This window comes from Neomonachus schauinslandi, chromosome 3 (genome assembly GCF_002201575.2).
Source record: "Neomonachus schauinslandi chromosome 3, ASM220157v2, whole genome shotgun sequence".
Taxonomy (NCBI): domain Eukaryota; kingdom Metazoa; phylum Chordata; class Mammalia; order Carnivora; family Phocidae; genus Neomonachus; species Neomonachus schauinslandi.
Genome location: NC_058405.1, coordinates 3736217 through 3760825, shown reverse-complemented (window position 1 = coordinate 3760825; position 24609 = coordinate 3736217). Strand labels below are relative to the sequence as shown.

Sequence of the window (24609 nt, the reverse complement as noted above, 5' to 3'; positions counted from 1 at the left end):
GGGTGGGTGGATGGGTGGATGGATGGATGGGTGGATGGATGGATGGATGGATGGATGGGTGGGTGGGTGGATGGATGGATGGATGGATGGGTGGATGGATGGGTGGGTGGATGGATGGGTGGGTGGATGGATGGATGGATGGATGGATGGATAAACTAGTGGATGGGTGGATGAATAGAGGGATAGATGGGTGGGTGCGTGATTGGATGGAGGAGTGGATGGGTGGATGGAAGGATGGATGAATGATTAAATAGATGGAGAGGATAGACCATTGATAGGATAGATGGATGAATAAATATGAGACAGGAAAATCAGGAAAGCCATGAAACACAATGCACCCGAGAGTATGTGAAAATGACACAGAACCAGGAATGAGTGCAGGACTGTTCATGGTGGGCATATGGAAGTGTTGGGGTTTGGAGGTGTTTCTGTTTGGAAGAGATTACCTGGTAAGCACAGAAAGTACTTTGCCTGGTAAAAGAAGAAAGAACCGTGCTTTAAAGGAACACAATGACATTCTCAGATCAGCAGGAAGGAAAACAAGGCTGATAGGAGAGTGATGCAGACATCAAAACACATAAAAGAAAAAGTGTGTTGTTCAGAATCTTGTCAAGAAAGCTGTTTAAAACTGGGAACAGACCTACTTTGGTCGGGCACATTAAGAGATACCAGACATATTTTTGGAGTGCCAATATTACAGTGAATGATGACCACTTTGGATGCAACTATAACATGAGATATCTTGTCTTTAAATGAGAAGTATTTATTAGAATAACGCTAATGTTTTTGAAGTAAGGGATATTAACACTTTCAAGGATTAATTCTTTGTCAATAATAATGAAAATAAAACATTTTTGCAGCAAAAAAATAAACATTCACCATAAAGTATTATTAAATGTATGGTAATTATTAATAAACATATTTCAATAATTATAAATATACATAGAGAGGGACAGTATCTAACATAACACTGACAGCAACAGTAACAGTGAATTCAATACAAATTCCATGTGTAAGAATGCTCTAGGCCCTTGATAGTGTCTACAGAAGTCTCACATCGGTTTTCTGCTCTCACAGAGTGTGTGGGAAGTTGAAGTAACAGTAAATAACACCTATTTTAGAAGAGTAAAAAGTGTGAACTCTTCAGAGATTAACAAAAATCAGATTGTGGAGGGCTTTGAATGCTAAACCCAAAGGTATACATTTAAGCTGCTAGGCAATATGGAATCATTGAAGGTTTCTGGAAGATTAATAAATTAGAGGCATTGTGCAAGGTGAGTCAAAAGCAGGTAGAGAATTGGAGGGCGAGATAAATTATAGACTTTGGTTTGTGATAATCTTACATGGGAAATTTGGTGACAGCAGAAATATGCAAGGATAACATTTTTGTTTCTTGCTCTTTTCATTAGATGCATTTTACAAAATGAATGAGTTCAAATAGTTTAAACAGATTTAGTTTTTTAAATGTATTTAAAGTGAACTGTTCTTTAATATCTGAGTTCATGTTATAGCTCGTGTCCAGTAAAATCACTCTTGAAGTTCTGCTTTCTTCATTTTAATGTTCCATTTACTTTTATCTCCTCCACCTTAATAGATGTAACTTAAGATCTTTATATTTGTCCAACATCATCCTAGCCCACATGTATCTCATAGTCAAGTTGAATATTCAGACGGGTATACAAATAATGACAAAAAACAGGAACTCAGTGGTATTATAGAGGTATATACGAGGTGCATTAGTGACGTGGGTATGCTATTAAAATGAATTCATTATTTTGAGGTACACACTAGACTCAGAGTTCACCAAGCCATCTGTGTTTTAAAGGAGTTTATCCAGTAGATGATTTAGAGCAAGGTATATAGTATATGTTGAGCCAGAGAAGAAAAGCAAGCTCCCATTTTGGAATAGCAAGCAATATGATATAGTTTAAGAATAGATACATCTGAATGCATTGAATAAAGCCATACTATAAAAAGTCTAATAAACATTTCAAGAGTTTGAACATTATCCTGAAAACCATGACCTGCTATTAAATCATGTTAGGCAGGAAAGTCACATGAGCTCGATGTTTAGAAAGATCACTCTGAAGATAGTTTTGCCCATGGTCTCCCAGTCAGTGAATGGGGGACATTCCTAAAAGGGCGAGACCAGTAATAGGCTCCTCCTGCGGGAATCCCCGGGTTGCCATGGAAACCGGGAGTGTCTGTCCCTCTACCCTTCCACAGGAGGGCCACCTCTGCCAGCAAGCTTGCCCCCGCCCTCCTCTTTGTCTGCACCTCTGTGATTGGAGGCAGCCTTCAGTGATGATGAGGAGGAAAAGGAAAAAGGGAGAAGAGCATCTTCACGGGTCCCTTTGATCTCTGGCTAGTGAAGCCTCCAGGCTACCTACGAGCCATTGACGTGCCATCCAGCAGCTGTCTCTGCTCCCCCAGCCCCCACCTCTAAAAAATCCCCAAGAACTGTAGCAGGAATTGAAGCTTTCGAAGTCATCAATGACAATTTTGTTTAATCTTTTAAAATCTGTCACTTCAAAAAAGAAAAAAAAAACCTAATGGTTTTCTAATAAAAATAGCGATGACTATAATTCACAGATGGTTTACTTTTACAGGAGTCAGAATGACATTAACATTTTAATCTCAGATCAGAACACTCTGCATCTAGAGAGTGCACAGGGAGAGGGCTCAGTAGGAGAATGTTTTAACCTCTCCTTCTCTCTGGTTGTGAGAAACATTGATAAGAGAATGCAACCAAAATAAAAAATGTAGGTGATTGGAAATTTGGTTGCATTCAAATGAATCCTAATTTAATGGATTTGGTATAGCACACTAAGGCACTCACTTGACGTGAATTCATTCCATAGAAAAAATTAAAATGGCCAACAATTTTCTCCTGTTGTTATAACATATAGACAATAAACATATAGAATCCTTGTTATCTTGTCTGGGTTTTCCTGGTTAAAAAAGATTCCTAGATTTATGTCCCAGTAATCCTTAGCCTGAATGATAGCAGAGGACTTAAGACTACAATGTGTTATTCAAAATAGTTTCTGACAAAGAAATCCAAAATACTACTAAATGACACATCTCATTCTTTAAGGAAAGAAGAAGCATTTACTATAAACATGACGTCTCTAAAAGACCAGCAAAGTCAAACAAGTGTTAACATTTCCGACGAGTATCTCCAAATACTGCCAATCCACAGATAAATTACACGGTAAAATATATGTATATATAAAGAGTGAATGAATGAATGAGTCGCCCGTTGGATAAGTGTAAGGTGTACCCAGGTAGCTGAATGAAGAATTATTTAATCCATCTGAATGTGATGGCAACACAATACCCAGCCATGCCCACAAAGTCTTTAGCTGTCCCTTAGTGGGACACTTATCATGTAGATTCAGGCTTCTGTCCCCTCCTCCCCCCACTGAATCGAAAGCCCAGAAGCCTCCCTCATTTACAAAGCCTTTGGTTTTACCGCTGGAGAATTTCCATGCGCATAACTATAGCAGAGCCTCAACAGGAGCTTTGGGAGCTGGTCTATCCCTCTGGCTCCCAGAGGAGCGTCTACCTGTCTAGCAGCGCACCTTCCCCTCACACGCCCTGTGCCTCATGTTCCCACCCAGCTCCTCCCTTGCCATTGTCACAATCCATGGATCTCAGGAAGGACTCCTTTCATCCTGCCTGCAAGACATGCACATCTGCTGTGTGAAGCGCTCAGACCACTCCTTAATGACCCACCTTTGGGTCCTGTGAAATCTCTAATACATTGTGAGAAGAACCTACTGCGTCCATATTTACGCCCCTTCTAAGTTAGCCTCCATATGTGAACTGAAAACTGGACGTTCCTGAAAATACTCTCTTAGGAGGTTTCATTTTTTCTCACTTCCTTTGTCTCAGTGGGGGAGCAGGGCTAGCTGACTCATTGCTCCCCAGCCTTCTGTCTTACGTCTATACCATGTGTAGACCATTTTCACCCCACTTTTCTTTTATCGCCCCCATCATTTGTTCTATCACCTACTGGCTGCCATAACTTATCTCCAGTTTGCTGAATGACTTAGGGTCTGGCTTGTGTTTTCATTGACCATCATAACTTATTTTCATCCTTGAAGACATTATCATCCATTGCGATGACTCATCTTCTTATACCAGGACTTCACAATTCCTTATGTTCTGTTTCTAATCTGAATCCACCCTCCCCACATCCCTACCACTTGTGAAGTTCAAGAATATATCTTCATATTCTTCAGGAGATGTAAATGTATGTGCATAATGGCAAATATGCAATGCAATATAATAACAGAAATAAGGAATCATTCATAGGGTGTTCTGGGAACACAAGTGAAAGTCATCAAAGGCCTACTAGAAGTGGATAAATGGATCTCAAAAATCTAACGATGGAAGCGGGGCTTGATTTCAGTCATGAAGGATAAATAAGAAGTTGGTCAACACACAAGCAACAGTGGTAAGATCTTCCAAATCCAAATTGTTGATGACCTTATATTGTCCCACTTCACCAAGTACCTCCGAGAGCCAAGCCCAACAACCCATTCTTCAGATGATTTTAAGAAGGAACTTTATAAATTTCAAATACAATTTCAGAAGTCATTTTTATGAAATTTAGCTGGGATCCTCTTTAAATCTTCCAGTGGATCCACATTGTTCATAGAAGAATGTCCAGGTTCTCCTGGAATACTCTTCACGATGTGGCCGCCAGTTACACGTATGGCCTCTTCCCTCATCACTGCAGCTGCGCCCCAACATAGTTTTCTGCCCCTTCTGTTCACAGGCTACTTTTTCTGTCCCACATGTATCTTCTCCCTCTATCCCTCGACACCCTGAAGAATTCCTGCCCATCCTTCAAGACTACATGGCTGAGGTAACTTGCTTCTCAGTGAATCCTACCTGACCCCAACTTGATCACGTCTTCCTTTTTGGTGTCCCTTAGACATAACTATAACTCCGTCATCTTTGTTCACTGCTGATCTTCCCCAGAAGCTTCTCTTTGAGGACAGTATCCTCCTTTATATCCTCGGCATCCAGCACAATTCTCAAGATAAACCTACTTCAGTGTTTTGAATGGCTGTTAGGAATGTCACTCTAGGAGATCTTTTTCATCCTGTCCAACTCCCTTCTTGTCCAGCCAGGGTCCCCATTTAATTAAGAGAGTGGAACTGGAGTCCATTTGTCTTAGTTCCATTCCATAGGTCTTTTCCCCATGTCGAGAGCCCCCCGTAGATGAGTTCCCCTAGCGATCATCACCGACTCCACCCATTGGGCCGTATTGCTGGCTATCACTATTCTACACTTGCATTTTCGGACAGAGGTTTGCATGCATTTTGCCTTTGGGATTCAGTTTCCCACAATGAGTTGCATACCACAGTCAGTGATGAACAGAAAGATGCCATGCTCCCTCCTTTCCAGGGCCCGTCTCACAGATTTGTTCCACAGCGTTCACAGACAGTACCAACTGTTCTTCCTGTTGGCTGCCAAAATAAGTCAGCAGTTGGGAAGGGGGGAAAAAAAGACTATGAATTATGGAAAATAACTAGGGAGAGAGAATGGCAATACAATGGGAAAAAGTACCAACTCTTTGTAGCCCCCCACCCAGGTGACTGTCTCAAATTTCAGCAGACTACCAGAAAACTAAACGAAGAACAGCATCCAGTCAAGCAGGAGCTTCTGAGACAGGACAGTCGTTGAAAACTTCCCCGGTTGATCTGACTCACCAGCCTGACCGCCATCATGCAAAACTCAGGCCCCAGCCTCTTGCACAACCGTGTGTTTCATTAAGACAGCAGATCACACGGCAAAAGGGGCAGCTAGATGGAAGGATGGGGAGTGACAACATATGTTTGGAATAAACTCAGTTTCCATATGAAAAGGTTCGTAAACCACCTCTGGCCAAGCATTCCGGAGACAAGTCTGACCTATAAACCCTTCCAGTGCCTAATGGGGTGTGCATACGGGCAAGCTTCGGGTGTCATTGTGATGTATGCCCGAGCAGAGGGGTGCTAGCATTTTAACGTCCCCAGCTCATGCTTGGGAGCACACGTGTTAGTCTTGTCATCCTGATGGCGTTTGTCTCAAGTGCTAAGAATACGATCATGAACCTATCACGAGGTGTGCCTGAGCAGTATTTTTTCTTAATCTCGCAGAATATCACCTCAGAGCTCCCCCAGCACCTCATGTTAGTATTTACCAGGCTCTCCTGCAACTCTTTATGCCTGCTTCCCCTCAGAGCCTGCGAGAATTTACATCGCGAAGGGCATTCCTCGCACCTACCCTAGTTCTGTGAATTCTTAGAAAATACGCACAACACACAAGAAAAATTACTTTAAAAATGCATGGATGTGGTTTATCGTTTGTGGCTTTAAGACTTCCCTTTGGCAGTTGTCTTCCTCAGGAGCAGTGTGTCTGCACCAGCTCGCATACCACTGTAGCTTTTGTAGAAGCTGCTTTGGTAACACGCTTTTTAAAAATGCTGCAGAGAAATGCTCATTGTATTTCTGTTTACACCATCATCTAGACGACTGTTGCTCATAGATGACTTTGTTAAGACTTTTTACTTTTGGGCCGCAGCTCTATAATTGTTGTATAAACATTCAATTTATAGTAACATGCAGTGTAGTGGGAAAAAAATAATGGAAATGAAACAATTTTGTGTGTCAGCTTTATGGGGTTTGTTGGTCTTTTTGTTTTATTGTTTTCCTTTTCATAGACTCAACCTCCCCACTTTGAGTTGAGGAAAGAAAAGAATCACAGAGGGAGGAGAGGGGTCCAGCTCTGCAGTGTGAGTGCTCGTCGATGGGGATGGTCGATGGGGAGGGTCTTACCTTCCAGGGGAGCCGAGGCCCGTGTTTCTCCTCGGCCCCACGCGGTGCAGACGCTACAACTGTCATGTGTGGGCATCTGCAAACATGAATGACAATGTGTGCACACAGCAAACACACTTGTTAGAAGAAAAACCTTTGGGATTGCGAGGAGATGGAATAGTGTTTAAAAAAATTAAGGAAAATGTACTGGAATTAATTTTGTTAGCTTTGTTTCTTCTAATCCTCTTCTGGAAAAATCTCTTGCCCGACTGTTTTCCCATCATCATTTTTGGCATCTTCATGCTGTTTAGTGTCTCCCTGCTGTTTGTGTTTTAGATGGGAGTCCGAAAAGTGTTTCTAAAATACTGGCACGCCGACCAGCTCAATGATTTGTGCCTGCAGCAGCAGAGAAAAATTATCACCTGCCAAAAAGGTAACAATTACACACTCACCTTTCCGAACCTCTGTGAGTTGTGAAATATGAAATCATTTAGTGCACCCCTGAGTCGAAATGTCAGTGGGACCTACACTCCAGTGGACAAGGACACGATGTGTGGACCGTGTCTGGGAGCTGAGCCAGCCCCGTAGTTCCGTTTGCTCCTTACCTGACTCTGAATCAGCATGTGCTCGCTCTGCTCGCACCGTATCTGGTAGTCATTCCACCTGAAATTTTACATCAAATTTTCACCTCACTCACAGTTTGGAAGAGCGAATATTTGTATCTTAGAATTTACGCAGCCACCACCTCGCAAATAGTCATGCTTGCTGATCTGTTCAGAAAGCACAGGGCAGGAAGGTGTACCTTTGAATCCTCAGTGGGAACCCCCGCCCACCACCACCACCACCATCACGTGGCACCGAGGTGCAGCTAGGAGCCAGAGATAGGCCAATTCGGTCAGCATCACTGGGACGCTGGGATTTTATGTAATCCTCCTGATGTGCCTTGGGAAAATCCTTGACTCTTACCTTTCCTTTATGAAGTGACAATAATGTCGGAGTATTATCTCTGATAGCAGACAGCTATTTTAGCGTTGGGAGAGATTCCGTGTAGAACTTTTTCCCTATAAAAACCCAAGTGACCATTGAAAATGGGTACATTTAAAAAAAATCGTAACTATGCCTCCCATAAAATATATATATATATACACTTAATAACATTAATTTTTAATTTGCTTAGTGATTTGATTATATTATATATCATAAATACGATATTTAAAGGAAGGTAAAAGAAGGAGATACTATAAAGGCTAGTTTTTGGGGAACCTGTTGTAATGAGCTTAGCTCTCCAGTATCTCCGGAAATGTTAAATACAAGCACAGCTCGTGGGATGCAGAAATCAGTTTTATTCTGTTCAAGCCTCTGTCCGTGGAGCCCCTGCGTAAAATATCCAAGGGGGTCCCCTTGTTTTCTGATGAGAAAAAGCCCTGCTACACGCTGGTCCCTCAAACTGTCTCCATTAGAATTTTATAGGTCCAGTCCAGGAAATGCTCAAAATTCAGAATTACCTTCCAAGTTAAACCATCCCTCTTGGTCACCGCAGACCCCGTGGGTGGGGCCTGGGCATGGGTTTCACCCTGTCTCCACAGGTGTGTGCAGAACCCTAGGGCTGGCGACAGAGAGGGAAGAGGAGGGGGCAGGGTAGCTCTTCTGTCTGACTGGCACCTGTGTAGTCTGGCACTGGGCTTCTCTGACAGGGCTGCAGGTGTTCAAAGGCTCTTGGCTACGTGGGAGCACATCAGCAGGGTCCTTGGCACTGCGCACCTGAGGGGGGCCCGACCTCTCCTTGGGACAGTACTTGTAATTCTCCCCTAGCCTCTGGGATTCCCACAGGCGTGCTGGCCTTGGTGCTCTCAAGTAAGCCCCTTTCAATGACTCCAAGCAGGTGTCTAGTGCCCGAGAAACACAGTGTGGGACCCTGGCACGTTCCACCATGTCCTCCAGACTCCACGGTCACGTGGCTGGTTCTCCACGTGGGCTCCTGAAGCCACTTTCACCAGCCTGGAGGTCAGCAGTGGTGTGGGGAGGCTCGGGTGATGGAGGCAGCCCACCCCAACTCTAGGCAACTTTTGCTCCTCTCTGGGTTATGACAGCCTGGTCTCCTTAACTTCATCCTTCATCCACGTAGCGAGAGGCTGGGGTCCCAGGTCAGTTTGCACCACCGCCTTTGCAGTTCTTATCTGTGGGCTTGGCCCCACCAACTGCTGAGCCAGTTAGAAATGCAGAGTCTCGGGCCCCCACCACCTCCAGATTCAGCATCTGCACTTGCAGCCTCAGCTGGACCTGGGATGGGGGATCCTATTGCCAAGACCAGTGCCCTTACCCTTGAGCTATGGAGCCAATGGAGAATCCCATTTACCATCATGTTATCCGCACATAGAATGGGATCTCAAATTCCCCCGGAAATTTTCTTTCAATACAACGAAAAGAACGTGTACCCCTTCTTCACTCAGGGATGCTCACTAGAAACGTCTCCCCTATTTAATGACAAAGATTAAGCTGATCCTACTGACCTGAAAGGGAAGAAACAAGCAGAGCTCTAGGTATTCCTTCATGTTTAAAGATAAAAATTGAGACAGGTCTCAAAAAAATGGCATCACAATAAAAACCATAATTTCAGATTGCATAAATGAAATAATGGATATAAAAGTTCTTTAAAATTACAGGCTCTTAAATACAAAGCATTAATTATTGATTTTTATTTTTACATCTCTTGGAACAGTCCCTTCAGTACTTTTTGCCTGTGTGAAATTTACTCAACATTTATACAATCTGGAGTTATTTCCCCATTTTTCAAGGGTTCTCATTTTTCCTTCGTACATGTTGTGGGGGGCGGGGGCAGAGAAAGTTGTAACTTTAAGCATTTTAATAGTCAATGACTCCTGATGGAAGTTTCTTCCTGATCCTACATGTTCATTTTGTCCTGGATGAAAACTGTCTTTAAAATCTCAATGCTGGAAAGGTCAGGAAAGCCAACTTTTAACTTGTCTGAAAGAGAACAAGTATCGGTTATCGATTATGGCAAATTTATTTTTACTAGTTGCCTCTTATTAAGGAAAGCCAGTTTTAGCAGCTGGTATATCATTTTTAAGGGATGTTTAAAGGCTGCCAGGATGAAGTGTGAGAAGACAGAGTCCCTGGATGCGGGACAGCAGGCCCCCGGTGAATGGACATGCGGCGAATAGCTCTGCTCTGACGGGGTCAAAAGAAGCCTCCCATGGCCACATTAATCTTCCCTTTGTTGCAAAAGATTAAACATCTTGAATATACCCTCACCTTCACCCTTCCAAAAGTCAATGTCTCAATTTTTTTTTAATGTAACAGGAACGAGTGAGCAGACAGACCAATTTGAGCTGTCTGTTTCTGTCTCAGTTGCCCACTGCGTGGTTAACACTTCTGCCTTTTATGCTGCACTTTATATTCCTGGAAGTCTGATTGTACCTTTTACTGTTCAATTTTTTTTCCCCTTTAGATTAGTTCAGCATGACTGTTTTATAGTGAACTTAATACAACTGCATTCCAAAGTAACTAAACATTTAGTATTGCCATTTGGAAAAAAAAAAAAAAAGCCTTAAGCATTTTAGATGTCTGCATATTATTTGCCTCTGGAGCCATAATTGTGGAAAGTTGTGTTCAGCTTTCCACCTTCTAATCAAGTAAAGGCATCAAAATGAATATCCTAGATAAGCCGCACATTTTTTCTTCTATAGCCAGGGAGTATTTTAAAGCACTTAATGCTTTACAGACCTTCCCCCCACACACACACACTATAAACAAAAACAAAGCGTCTTTGCTACACACATTGGTTTTTCCCTGAAATTATAGATCTTCTTAGAATTCCAGCAATTCCTTCTAACCTTAGAAACTTGGAATTGGAAGGGGCAGCATCCTAGGGTCAAAAGGCCCACCTGCGAATTTACACCTGTTCACAGTATCCAGATGGGGCCATTTACCCTCTCGGACATGCTGACTCCCTCTCTCAGGAGCCGGCCTGATCCGTTTACACCCTGTGCTCATTATTAGAAAGTTCTTCTTCACGTTGATCGCAAATATGCTTCCCTGTGACTTCTCCATTGGTGACCTGCTCTCTGGAGAGCTAAGGTAGCGTCCGGGTGGTCCGAGGTAAGGGAATGAATTTGGCTGCATAAGCATAGAAATTTGAAACCTGGCTCTACTGTTCATAGGTTCTGTTTACCTGGAGGAATTTTCTTAGCTTCACTAAGCTTCTCTTTCTCCAGGTGCAAAATGGAGATAATGGTTTATGAATTATCATTGAGTGTTGGCATGAAATGATAGAGTGCCTGACACATGGAAATGCCTTTAAATGGTGGGCATTATTATTTCTGTTTTCAAGTGTTACCATTTGTTACTGACATATTAGCGATTTCAGAGCATGTTCACTCACGTAGTTCTCCCAATTCTTACACATTTTTCTAGCTAGCGCCACTTCTCTGGAGAGCAGGAAGGATGTCCTAAATTCACACACAATCTCTTTCCAGAGTCTTAAATGCACTGTTCGTTTTTCTAGGAGTTAAATCAGAGTCTTATTAAGAATATGTGCATGTTTTTGAAGACAACTTCCACAAGCCTCAGCCATTTCTGTTCTACTCGGATATAATGAGACGAGCAGTGCACCCTAAAATGGTCCAGTTGGAACTACACTGCAGAATTCTCTGGGGTTTAGACCTGCTTCCTCCCTACTGATTTTCATCCAGTCCGTCTCGTCCAGCTGTGTTAAGAAAAGAAGTGTGGATGTCTCATTTCTTAGGTTACGGATTTTGCCTCTTAGGTGTTACCATTGCTGAATTTAGATACCTTTTCAGATACGAGATTAGAAAGTTTTGTAAATTCTTATTCTGAGTTAAATGCATCTTATGTTATGGCTGCTGAGACATCAGTGTGTTATGACCTGTTTGTGTGTCTGGGGTTTCGCTTCTGCTCCTCTCACTGACCCGTGATTGTGTTCTTTTATGAAAGTTGTAAGAGGATTTCTAGCACGCCAGCACTTGATTCAGAAAAGGAGCATCAGACAGCAAGAGGTCACGTCCATCAACAGCTTCCTGCAGATTACAGAGGACATGGGGCTGAAGACCTACGATGCCCTGGTCATTCAGAACGCTTCTGACATTGCCCGTGAAAATGACCGGCTGCGGAATGAAATGAATGCTACTTACCATAAGGAGAAGGTGGAGGCCAGACACAAGCCAGAGGAAGGAACCAAAAGGTAAAGGCAGATAGTATGCAACTTTAATTACCTTTGTCATTGATCCAGTGGAGTCAAGAAAATCCCGATAGCGCTTAATGCAGGGTTCACTCAAACCTGACGGTGGCCACGGGAACGAGCATGGATGTGCGCATGGCTTCCTATTTGAAACCTCCGAGCAATCTAAAAGGGTCCCTTCTCGTGCTTTCTTTTCACGCAATAGATGCTCTGTGTTAGATTCTCCGTATGAAACGTTATTGCTTCCCTACATGCTGCACCGCTTACCGTCTCAAGGCCAGAGTTTTAAGGCAGCTCATATTTCTGTCTTAGCAAAAATATACACCTGGGTTCTTGACATCTTTATACAAGTATTATGTATACGAGGGTGATTCATAGAAACTTCTGGAAGTCTGACCCAAACAATGGAGAAGCCAGTCTGAAAACAGAGAAGTGGTGAAATCGATGTTTTGTACGTATAATATTTCCCTTAGTAATTTGTCACAGTTTCTTCGCCAGTAGGGAAAGTTTTGGGGAAACGCTTTTCATTTTAAAGTTCACTTTGGATGCTGAGCTTGGAATAGAAATGTGGAGGCGACCTGGTGCGTCTCCATCTTATCAGTCTTGCCTCTCTGTGAAGCATGGGGACACCCCTGATCCTCAGCACCCCACCCGGGAGGGCAGGGACCTGGGCCCTCACTAGACGTCAGGCAGGTGTTTGTTTTTCCATAGGAACTTGGCGTTAGCTGGTCGTTTCTCACTTGAAAATGACTCCCCTTTGCCTCAACTGCCGGTGTCCAGTGATTTTTTATTAAAGATGAAATGGTGATGTGTCTCTCGCTAATTAGCTTCAACTATCTCTCCATGATTAAATACTGAAGAAATTCCCTTTGTACGAAAAACTGTAATTAAACATTACAGGGAAAACAAATTATTCACTGAGTGCCCTGCTTTCATCTCTGGCTAGTTCATTTTCTACATGGGTGTCTGGCTCTGCCTCGTGGTAGATCCCAGCCTGGCTGGGGCTCCGCCACACAAAGATATAATTACACAAACAAATGCTCGGAGACTCCTTGTGAAATGAACGCATTGGCATCTCACTAGTACATGATTACATTGACATGTGAAGCCAGAAGGGATTTTTTTTTTAAACCAGATAACTATTAATTTTATCTGACTTCCAGAATAGTATTTATTATTTTCGCTGCTGGAACTAAACAGCCACCCCAATTTCCCAATTTGATTATGTATTCGTTTGCCTGATATAAAATTAAGTGAAGAAGTCTTTTTCTATGTATTTATTGAATACCAGCAGTTCCCTTGGCATTGCACAACCAGATGGGGTATTCGTTTGCCTGATATAAAATTAAGTGAAGAAGTCTTTTCCTATGTATTTATTGAATACTAGCAGTTCCCTTGGCATTGCACAACCAGATGGGGTAAGAGAACAAAAATAATAATTCTGCACATCATTAAATATTGCTCGTGGGGTTTAAATTGCAAGGAGAAAAGGGGGGAGAGAGAGAGGTGTAAATCTTTGACAGTTTTAAGTCAAGTACGTACTCTTCGGCAATGGGAGATGGTGATGAACTCCCAGCATTTGATGCATCAGTAACTCTGTATTAAGATGGATTTCCCAGAAATTATCATTCAGATTGAAATTCTGGTTTCTTGATTTGCTTAATAATCAGAGTGTGAAAAATTCATTCAGTGAATGCCTGATAGAAAATGTGGCGCTCCTTAAGCAGTGCTGTGTTTGTGTGAGATTCTTAAAAAGTCACCATGATGAATCTCCATCATGCTCATTTATCAGAGAGCAGGGGCCGGAAGGACGGGCAGCGCTCTCTGGATGCGCCCGTTTCCAGAGCGCTACGCATGCATCCTCCAGCCGCGGAGGGGAAGGCTCTTTACCAAAAAGCCGTGATTATGTCTGCTTGAGCGGGTTCATTGTGACCGTCTGAATAATGCATCTGGGCCCCTCTGGTGGGGTGCTCTTTGTGTTTTGTTCCCCCAAGAGCCGAAGACAAGTGTGGACCCAGGCATTTCCACTACAGCTCCGTCCCGGTCCCCATGGCGGTGGATGGCCTGATCCAGTCTCTGGCTGGCCCGTCCACCCGGTCTCCTTCTCTGCACTCGGTGTCCAGCCTGGATGACAGCAGTGGCCTCCCCTCACCACGGAAACAGCCTCCGCCCAAGCCAAAGAGGGACCCCACCACGCGGCTGAGCGCATCCTATGAGGCCGTGAGCGCCTGCCTGTGGGCAGTGGCCAGGGAGTCCGCCAGTGAAGGTCAGCAGAAGGAGGGAGGGAGGGGGGCGCCTTGTCGGGGACCCGATGCTCTGCCTCCCGGTGTCTGAATGAACCCAGCAGGATCGTTGCCCTAATCTATTTTTAATAGAAATAAGTCCAGTTGTTGGCTTATCAGCAGCTCTTTCACCATTAAATATAAATCCTATGTATTCAGTTCTCTGAGGGTGTTAGGGAAAAGCTACTTGTATGACATTTCCTTACCGCCCGTCCCCACGTCAGCGTCGTCAGTGTGGGCGAGGGCCTCTGACCAGAGCACATCAGAGTATCTGTCCTTGGCCGGGGAAATGTTCACTGGTCAAAGCCTAAAAAAATTCATCGGGCATCCCTATTGTCACCGTCTGATTAAAAACCAAGCCTGCTTTATCATGGGGAGAGTGCAACTTTCAGGCAGAGGATAATCACACCACAACAAAATCCAGTCAGCAGAACTTTGGGGTCTAGCTGAGGGCAGTTTCTGCATCGGCGGCCTAGAAATATTTAGGCAGAAAAGGGGGAAACCAGAGTCTTCTCTCCATGAGATCTCTCATTGACTAGTACATGTGACCGTTATCACTGAATTATTCATTTCTCAAAGAGTGAACAATAGAGGCAGGACGCCTTGGCAGAGCAGGTACCGATTCCGGGGTTATGTATCACCTACCCACAGGTAGGCCCCATCGTAGGCCCTAGGGCATACATCACAAATAAAACAAACGGCATCATCTTTCCTTGTGGGTTTCCGTTCTCGTGTGGGAAGACAGATGCTCAACACGGTACACAAGTCCATACGTGAAGTATTTTAGCAGATCACGGCTGCAGAGAAGCGTACACAGGGTAAAAGTTGGTAGTGCAGGGCGGGGGGTGAAAGTCTACATGGAATGGCGTGTAGGTTCCACTAGAAAGCTCTACCCGAACATGGGACAGCTCACAATTCCTTCCATAAGCAAATGAGCCAGGAATACAAGAGCGCGGCAAAGCCACACGCTCACCTGTGGGAGAAGATGGGTGATACCACGGGGTCGGTGGAAAGCCCACGGCTCAGGGGCCATGAGCAATGAGAAGGCCCCAGTTACCTACAAAGATGCTTCTTACTGGTCACTAAAAGGAAGAATGGATTTTTAAGAGAATATTTATTTTAAAAAAAAAGGCCATTACTATTGTAATGTTCGAGTTATGTCACGGTTAATACAGAGATGTAGGAAATGTAGGAGACATTCCTGAGTTTGGGGAGAGGGGTGCAAGTGTGTTTCTGACGTCGTGGCAGCAAAAATAGCCATGAAAGGAGAAATTGGGGTTAGGGAAATCTCGGGAGGACAGGCTTCGGCGGACATAGATGTGAGCGCAGACCCAGTTTTAGAGCGGGGTCTGCGGAGATGTGTGGCCTCCTCTGATGCACCACACCGACCACAAGAGGCTGTAGGCTGAACAGATCATAAACACGCTCCCGGGGCAAGGGGATACATCCCATTTCCAGCCCTACTTTTGGACCTCTGCCCAAAAGTTAAGGTATAGAGCTCAAAAAAGTGTGCTGAAGGAAGCTCCCTTTGGCTTATTGGAAGAGGAAGAACGGCATCCAACAGGCTAACCCTGATGAGATGCGGAGCATGTGGAATAGACCCAGGATAGCATCAGAAGCTGGAAAAACAGGAAACAAGATTGAACATTGCAGCCTATGGAAGGTGGTTCCCTGTCCTGATTCGAATGCTGCACACGCGATCTAGAGATTTGAGGAAGTTGGCCCCAGAATAGTCCGTAGCATCTAAAAACTCCTGTGTGTGCCAGTTCCAAAACCATCTGTCCTGGACTTGAGATTCTGGAGTAGTCAGGTGATGCCAACTAGTCACGTCATCGGGAAGGGAGAGAAAGTATTGGGGATGACGTCAAAACACGTCCATTAAGAAAAAGTGACTGGACGGGGCGCCTGGGTGGCTCAGTTGGTTAAGCGACTGCCTTCGGCTCAGGTCATGATCCTGGAGTCCCGGGATCGAGTCCCACATCGGGCTCCCTGCTCAGCGGGGAGTCTGCTTCTCCCTCTCCCGCTCCCCCCCTCTTGTGCTCTCTCTCTCTCACTCTCTCTCTCTCAAATAAATAAATAAAAAAATCTTAAAAAAAAAAAAAAAAGAAAGAAAAAGTGACTGGAGAACCATAGGAAAGAAAATATATATATATAAGCAGATGACAGGGAATTGCCACTCCTCTGAGGGATCACCAGGCTCTTCAGTCTCGCTGTTTAAAATACATGATGTGATACCATTCGACTTCCAAGACTTACAGGAAAAACTTAAGTTCCTGGAACCTAATTTCAGCAGGCATGTGACCGAGGTGCTTGTCGGGGTCTCCCCCGCTGATCGCACCCCATGAACTCAGATTTTGGAGGCCAGCCCCGAAGGTGGTGCTTTGATTGCTGTCTACAGTATGTGTCCTTTCTTACAAGATTCCTCACATGGACTCTGCGCCCACCACCACATCTCCTGCCGCTGGAGATGAATTCCTCCATCGAAGCTGCTGATCCGATCAAGCAGGTGTGCTCACTGCTCTTGCAGCATGTATAGCATCAGGAGTCGGGGGCCAGTGGGGGTCTGGTCACCAGGATTTCCAATCCATAACTGCAAGGTGGCGACACCCTCCTGAGATAAACCCACCGTGCACAGGGGCTCTGGCCCCGTTTATGCCTTTGTGACAGGAGCTGAGGTGTCCAGAACAGAAGCCACTAGCCATGTCTGGCTATTAACATTGAACTTCAAATTAAGTGAAATTTAGAACTCAGTTCCTCAGTCATTAGTGACACTGCAGGGGTGTGGAATCTCCAAACATCGCAGAAAATTCTATCAGACAGCATTGATTCTACACACTTGTACCCCGAGGACAATGCTGAGTTTTTTGCACCCCATAGTATGTCACAAGACTGTCCTCCTTCTGCAGAAGACAGGAGGAAGCTCGGATTGCTATTTAAAATGCTCTGTCAGCCTTGGTTTCATAAGAACAAGGACCACAAGCAACCCAGTCGGTTTCTAACCTGAGCCATTCCTTACAGCTTCTTAAAAAATCAAGTTCAGATTTTCCTCTTTTATGTGGAAAGCTGCTGATTCATCTCTGAAGGTTATGTAGTGAAGGGAGTTCTGATTAGAGAAGGAGAGCCAAGAATCTTAGAGAAATCAATGATTAGATCACGTTAAGCTTTATGCGCATCCCTTTCCCACAGATTTTCACCCAGCAAACTTGGCCATAATAAAGATGGGCAGTGGAGAGAGCTCATTTTTTTCACGGCCTTTGTGCTTGAAAAGCATGAGGCAATTTTATGAGCCAGTAAATGTTGACACTTGTGTGCAAAATATTAGCAAGCTAGGGCCAGCTCTTTGTGAGAGTAGAGTCGACCCTTGAGCAACACAGGCTGGAACTGTGTGGGTCCACTTATACATGGATTGTTTCTCGATACAGTACAATACTGTAAACGTAGTTTCTCTTTCCTATGATTTTCTGAATAACGTTTTCTTTTCTTTAGCTTACTTTATTGTAAAGATACAGTATATAATACATATGCAAAATACGTGTTCATGGTCTGTTGGTGTTATCGGTAAGGCTTCTGCAACAGCAGGCTATCGGTGGTAGAGTTTGGGGAGCGTCAAAAGTTACGGGCAGATTTTCACCCCTAACCTTTGCATTGTTCAAGGGTCACCTGTGCGATTTTTCAAAAGTCTGGGGTTGGTCTTTGCCAACAGTGACTAGGGGCAGGAAGAACAGGGCTTCTCCTTCTCCTTGCTAGGGGGTTCCCCAGCTCCCAGCTCATGTACCCCTCTGGAGACTTGATTCTCTAAGCCCACGGTGCAGACTTGCTCCCAGACACAGGGTCACTGGATGGGGAGATTGCAAGAGACAGATTTTGTTTGATCAGCCCTTGCCTCCCCCCTTTACTCTCCTGCTCTCCTGTCATGTAATCCCCACACCCACCACCCCTTCAGACTCCAGCAGCCCATTCCTTAGAAATAATACCTTGTGGAATCCGTAATTTTTAAAAGTAAATTGCTGTATAACTCCATTCTCAAGAAGACCATTTATGTGCATAGATACAAGAATAGTTCCTCTCTGTGGCTTAATTTGGAAATAACATTCCATTTCTTTTCTTTCTTCCTGGTCTGGTTTTTATCTTTACTCTAGAATAGCCCTTGACACATAGTAGGCACTCAATAAATACTTATTGAACAAATGCATGTTCTATAAATATATTTCTTTGTACTTCTTCCATTAAAGCAGGATTCGATTCTTATCAGTAAATCAAAATGAGCACAATCTGGCCAGGTTCAAAATGTACCCTTGAGATTTGCTGGATTTGGCCTGTCAGTGTATTTTTTGTAGAAGCCCTTCACAACTTACGACACATGACTCCATTCAACACATAGTAATTGAGTGTACTCCATGAGGCTGGCTCCTCCCAGAGGGCCACGGAGACCAGTGGGGAGATAAATGGGCAAACAAATTATAAGATAAGCAGAGTAACAGCAAAGAGAGTAGATGGTGTGGAACACAGGGCAAGGAGGCTGACCCTTGTTGGAACCTGGGGAGGGGTCGGGAAGGACATCTCAGTGACATTACGCATGTGGGGTGAAGTCCAATGGATAAAGATGGGGTAACAGCCAACGTTATGGACTCCTCCTACCAGAAAAAAATGCTGTAAGGTCACAGTGTATCACAGCTCAGTGGAAGCCCTTTTTTTTCCCATTTGTATCTGCTTGTACATCGATACTACATTCACTCATGTATGTAGCTGGTCCACCGGCCAGCTAGCCAGCATGTATTTGAGCATCCTTTATGTCCGAGGTCCTGTGCTAATAAGCGTTAAGTTTGCTCTGAAACTAGGCAAAATCACACTGGAAGGATTGGAATACAGTGGATACGTACACACACAGATAGAACTGTTTTCTTGATGAACAAGCTTCTCGTTCATTTCTTCTCATAGATTAAATATGTAGGTACCTGGTTTCCAGTGAGAATAGGGCCAAATAACTTGTGTCCTACTCAAAATGGTTACCTAAAAGCCATCTGACATACCTTAGCGAAACTTCAAAGGGCAGGTATTCTGTACAAGAACATTTTTATCTCCTAAGAGAACCTCAACATGATGTAAGTCCCCAGATCATTGCACGGTAGCTCAGATAAGAGTCAAGTCTGAGAATGTGGGGTTTAACCCTTAAGCTACTGTTACGACACCAGGTCTTGCCTGGAAGGTGTCCTGTGACCATGGAATGTCTACCTGACACCATCTTGATGGAGTCGCAGATGTTTTGCCCATAAATCTTAGGACTCAAAACATTGTTAAGAAAATTCTTTTTTTTGGACACCTGAGTGGCTCGGTCATTAAGTGTCTGCTTTCAGCTCAGGTCATGATCCCAGGGACCTGGGATCGAGTCCCGCATCGGGCTCCCTGCTCAGTGGGGAGCCTGCTTCTCCCTCTGCCTGCCGTTTCCCCTGCTTGTGCTCTCTGTCTCTCTCTCTCTGACAAATAAATAAAATCTTTTAAAAACTATTTTTTAAAGAAAATTCTTAATATAAGTTCATTGTTCATAGCCCTCTGATCCATATTTGCCAATGAACTATTAGTATTTGTGTGAACACACATGCATGCAGACATGCAGAGAAACAGCCATAAAACCAAATGAGACTTTAATACTCTAACTGTGGTTTTCTAATTGTATTTTATGAAGCCTGAAGCTTTCCAGTTCTCACGCCCAAAGATTCGAATTCAGTCTTCATGGGCTCCTCTGTGTGGTCCTCAGTCAAGGTCCTTCTTGAAGCTGTAGGTGGTGGTTGGAATCATCTGAAGGCTAGTCCCTTGCACTCTGGTACCTCGGCCATGTGAGGACTGGGACGACGTGGGCGTCTCTATCTCGAGATGTTTTCTGCACATGGTTTATGCGGTGTGACAGCTTTAGGGGAGCTGGACTTCATACAAAGAGAAGCAGTGTGTCAAAGGTACATGATTCAAGAGAGAGGAAGCCAGGCAGCCTCGGAAGTCATGCAGCCTCACGTTCACTGCCTCCCTCCCATCTGTCAGGCGGTCCCAAGGATGCATCCAGGTTTAAGAAGGAGAAACAGACTCCACCTCTTAATAGGACAGAAGCAACACTATTGTGGCCAATTTTTGGAAAATACAATTCCAATCCACCCACTGGACAAAACAATTCACACCCATCCCACAGATGAAATACAGTCACTCCTCTTCCAAACTCTCCAAAGCCTTCTTTCCCTCACCCCACCAGGCCCAGGCCCAAAGTCCCCATCTGGTTGTCTTGGTCAGACCCAGGCTTCCTGGCTGCTCAGGTGGACAGCTCTTCCAGGATGCCCCGTTCTATCCGAAGATAGGCTCTCTACTCCCTGCAGTAAGCAGACCCTGGAAGGATGGGTGTGGATGCTCTTGACTGGAGACTTGGGAGCTTGGGAGGCACTCAGCAGTTCCGAAGGACACCTGGGCACAGGCTGCTTGTGGCTTGAGTAGGATTGAGTCCTGGTGCAAATGATTTTCCATGGCTCTTAGGCCCATGCTCTGTAATTTTGGCTCACCTTTGAGTTATAACTCCTAATCCACTCGAGGCACCTTTTTTGGGGTTGATAGTTCTCTCGCCTGCCTTCTGTTCATAAAATTTTGAGGCCTTGCAATGACTGTGCCCCTTTCGGTGCACACTGATACAATTCCTTTAAAAGCTTTGTGAGTTTCGTGTGAGTCAATCTGTAATCCCCTCCAATGGTGAAAAGCCACAGACACTAACTTTTTGAGACAACCTCTTCTCTAATCTGGGCTCTCTATGGGAGTTCTGTGGAGCGATACTCTTGATATTCTTAGAAGGCCTGTGGTGTTCCTGCTTGGGAAGGATGCATGAGACACTGCTTCAGATCTTTCTGAGGTCTTGATAAAGGGTTTCAAAGTCATGACCTTGGCTTCATCTTTAGCTAGGTTTTCAGGGAAATGCTCCAGATTTCATCTCTGCCTGGAAGTCACGTCCACTTCAGAATTATCTGCTATCTGGACAGCCGGGCAGTGAGGAGCCATGTTATTTTCCAAAAAAAAAAAAAAAGAGAGAGAGAGAAAGTCCTGGCTCCTTTATAGTTACTAGCTCTTTCTTTAGCTTATGTCTTTACTCTCACATTTTACTAGAGACAGCTAGAATAATCCAGAAGGCAGCGTTCACACTCTGCCTGCAGCCGTCCTTCGCTAGATCCTCCAGCTCCTTGAGCATGGTTTCTGTTTTCCACATCATTGCAGGGGACACTGTTGGCAACCCTTCTGCGGTGGCCTAATAAGGGCGGCCTTTCCTCCAGCTTCCAGCATCTTCCTCACTTTCCTGGAAGCCTCCCCAAGAGCATTCTTGAGGATCACCACGCTTCCGCTCACACTGTCTTCAAGGCTCCTCCGATCTTCCAAAGCTGCTGCCATACTTTTCAAGTTACTTTGTAGCAGCACTCCACCAGACCAATGTCGGCATAGTCCTCTGTCGCTGTGTAACAAACCTCTCCAAACTGCAGTGGCTTAAAAGAACAGTGATGATCCTCTCTCTCCCACGGCTCTGGCAGCTGGCTGGGCTGAGCCACAGCTGTGGTCAGCCAGTGGCTGGCGCTGGAATCATCGAAGACTCAGTTCACTATATATTTCTGGTGTCTAGGCCGGGGAAATCCGGACAGCTGAGGCCTGGAGCAGATGGGGTCGCCTGGCATCTCTCACCTCTATGGCCTTTCCGCGGGTTCTCCACAGCAGGGCTGCTCCAGGATAGACAGACTTCATGCAGAAAGATCAGGGCCGCCAAGACGCATCCCAGGGGAGCAGGAGTTGGACAGAAGCCGTACTGCCCATGAGCCAGCCTCAGAAGGCAGGTGGCCTCCCCTTAGTCATAGTTTATTCATCAGGGGGCAGTCACAGAGGCCCTGCTGGTTTCAAGGTTCTGGACGAGCATGTGGGATTGAAAAATATTGTTGAAGCCGGTTTTGGAAAATATAATCTGCCACAAATCCTTTAAATTATTCAAATCTTCAGAACAATTCCATAATACTAATGTTAAAAATTTGTTTGGTTCATTAACTTTCTAGAAGCTTATGAGCTGCTCTGTTTTAGCACATTAGAAAGCCTTTGGAATAATGCTTATGAATTATAGAATTGTGCATTTTGGGTATTTTCTGCTCTTAGAAGTTGGCTACTTTGGGGAACCCTGTGTAATACTGGCTTACAAAGATGTCCAGTGGGTTAGAAAATTAGCTTTGTTCTTTTCCTTTCTCTCTTGGATATCTCCCATTTGATTCATGTTTACAGTGTGCCAGAGTAGGAACTGAGCACTTTCCATACAGTATGCCTCCCTTTTACTCCTCTAAGTTAGTAACTGATATCACCATTTTGCGTGTGACCATACTGGAGCTTAGAGAGATGTTCCCAAGACCTCTTTTAAGTTATAGTTTGCACCCTGACCCCCCCAACACATACACATACTTCAGTGACCCCCTTATTGTGGCCTGCTGTTCCTGGTCCTCATGGCATGTATCACATTCCAACATGTGAGAGAATTTACTCATCTGTTTCATTTACTTGCTTTTATTGTGTGACACCTCCCGCTAGGGCAGAAGAAGGTACAGAACATTCCGTCTGTGTTCACGAATGTGTCTCAGTTAAATGCTGCTTGAATGCCCGACTAAGTGAATGACTGCATGAGTGATGGTCGCTCTGGGATCTGAATCCAGATCTGACTCCAGAGCCCTTACTTTTAGTCATGATACCCCACTTGGAGACGGACACCGCTGTAATACATGCATAATGACAGAAAAACCGGGCTGCCTCAGATCACTCGGGAACTCAGCGAAATTAGGTGCGCTTATATTACAAATTCCTTCAGATTAGTAAAATACCAAATTAATGAAATAGTTGAAGATTTTCGAGAAGTTTTGCTACTTCAGCAAAACCTTACACAATTTTCTGAAATTACCATCTCAGTTTCGAGAGAAATTATAGTTAATAAGAACACTATTATAATATATAGTAAAAATATATTAGAAAAAGAAGTCTCTTGGAATTTTTTTTTGGAATTGTTTTAACATTAACCTTTAATAAATGTTTTAGGGTCATATTTAAGTGGTTCTTCTCCCTCTTTCATTGTTTTTCTGAATATCTCCCATTTCAACTTAAGAAGTTTCCACCTTAGAAGTTTTTTGTTGCTTTTTGTTTTGTTTTGTTTTAAGTAATCTCTGTGCCCAGGGTGGGGCTTAAATTCTCCACCCTGAGATGAAGAGTCCCGTGCCCTCCCCACTGAGCCAGCAGGACACCGCTCCACCTTAGAAGTTCTTAGTGAAATGTTGCACTTTTTTTTTTTTTAAAGATTTTATTTATTTATTTGACAGAGAGAGACATAGTGAGAGCAGGAACACAAGCAGGGGGAGTGGGAGAGGGAGAAGCAGGCTTCCCGCGGAGCAGGGAGCCCGATGTGGGACTCGATCCCAGGACCCTGGGATCATGACCTGAGCCGAAGGCAGACGCTTAACGACTGAGCCACCCAGGCGCCCAATGTTGCACTCTTGATTTCCCTGTTAAATATGTGTTTCTCTTAAGGATTCAAATATGTTGTAAAACTCACCCCAAGCATCGTGTTTCATAAAGTTCTTTTCTAAGAAAATAATCTTTCCATGCACCTTGGTGTTTCTGTTGGTGTTTTGTTCACTGTATACCCCTTACAATGAGCTTAGGAATTTCCTTCAGGAAGCATCTATATGCCACTAACTAGCTCATGTGCTTGCTGGCCCTAGTCTTTATTTTCTCGTCTCTAAAATCGTGAGGATCGGTTCAGCCAACACTTACCTCACAGCTGCATCAGGCCCCAAGCGTTCAGGTCTAGTAGGTTCCAGCAGCAGATCTGAAAGGCCCTTCCCAGGGCTTCACCAGGAACTCCCCCTTCGCAGGTGGCTGGCAATCCCAGGCGCCTTGCTGCCCACATGACGCCTTCCTCAACAGGTAGCTGCGGCCTCCAGCTCCAAGATCTGAATAGGTTTCCTCCCTGGCAGTCTGGGGCTCTGGAAGGTGGAGCGAGGCAGGCGGGTGCTCGCCGGGGGCCCGGGGTCTGGCTAACACCTGCCATCCCTCTGCTGTCCCCCTGCAGTGCTCACCCGGCCCCGACCTCACAGCGACGACTACAGCACCATGAAGAAGGTTCCCCCTCGCAAGCCCAAGCGCAGCCCCAACACCAGGCTCAGCGGCTCCTCGGAGGACATGGCGGGCGCGCGGCGCAGAGGCGGCCCGCAGCGCGCGCCCGGGGTCCCCGCGCCCCCCGCGCCCCCCGCGCGCGCCCCGC

The 24609-nt window shown here is 44.8% G+C and overlaps 1 protein-coding gene across 1 annotated transcript in view; it reads left to right on the top strand.

Annotated features, from left to right (window-relative positions):
* MYO16 (myosin XVI) overlaps window positions 1-24609 on the top strand; it is a 441248-nt gene that overhangs the window by 354663 nt on the left and 61976 nt on the right. The window contains exons 28-31 of the mRNA XM_044913335.1: window positions 7149-7245; window positions 11787-12033; window positions 14025-14296; window positions 24418-24602. Of these exons, the coding sequence (XP_044769270.1) occupies window positions 7149-7245; window positions 11787-12033; window positions 14025-14296; window positions 24418-24602 (801 nt within the window). The remainder of the gene's footprint in view (window positions 1-7148; window positions 7246-11786; window positions 12034-14024; window positions 14297-24417; window positions 24603-24609) is intronic.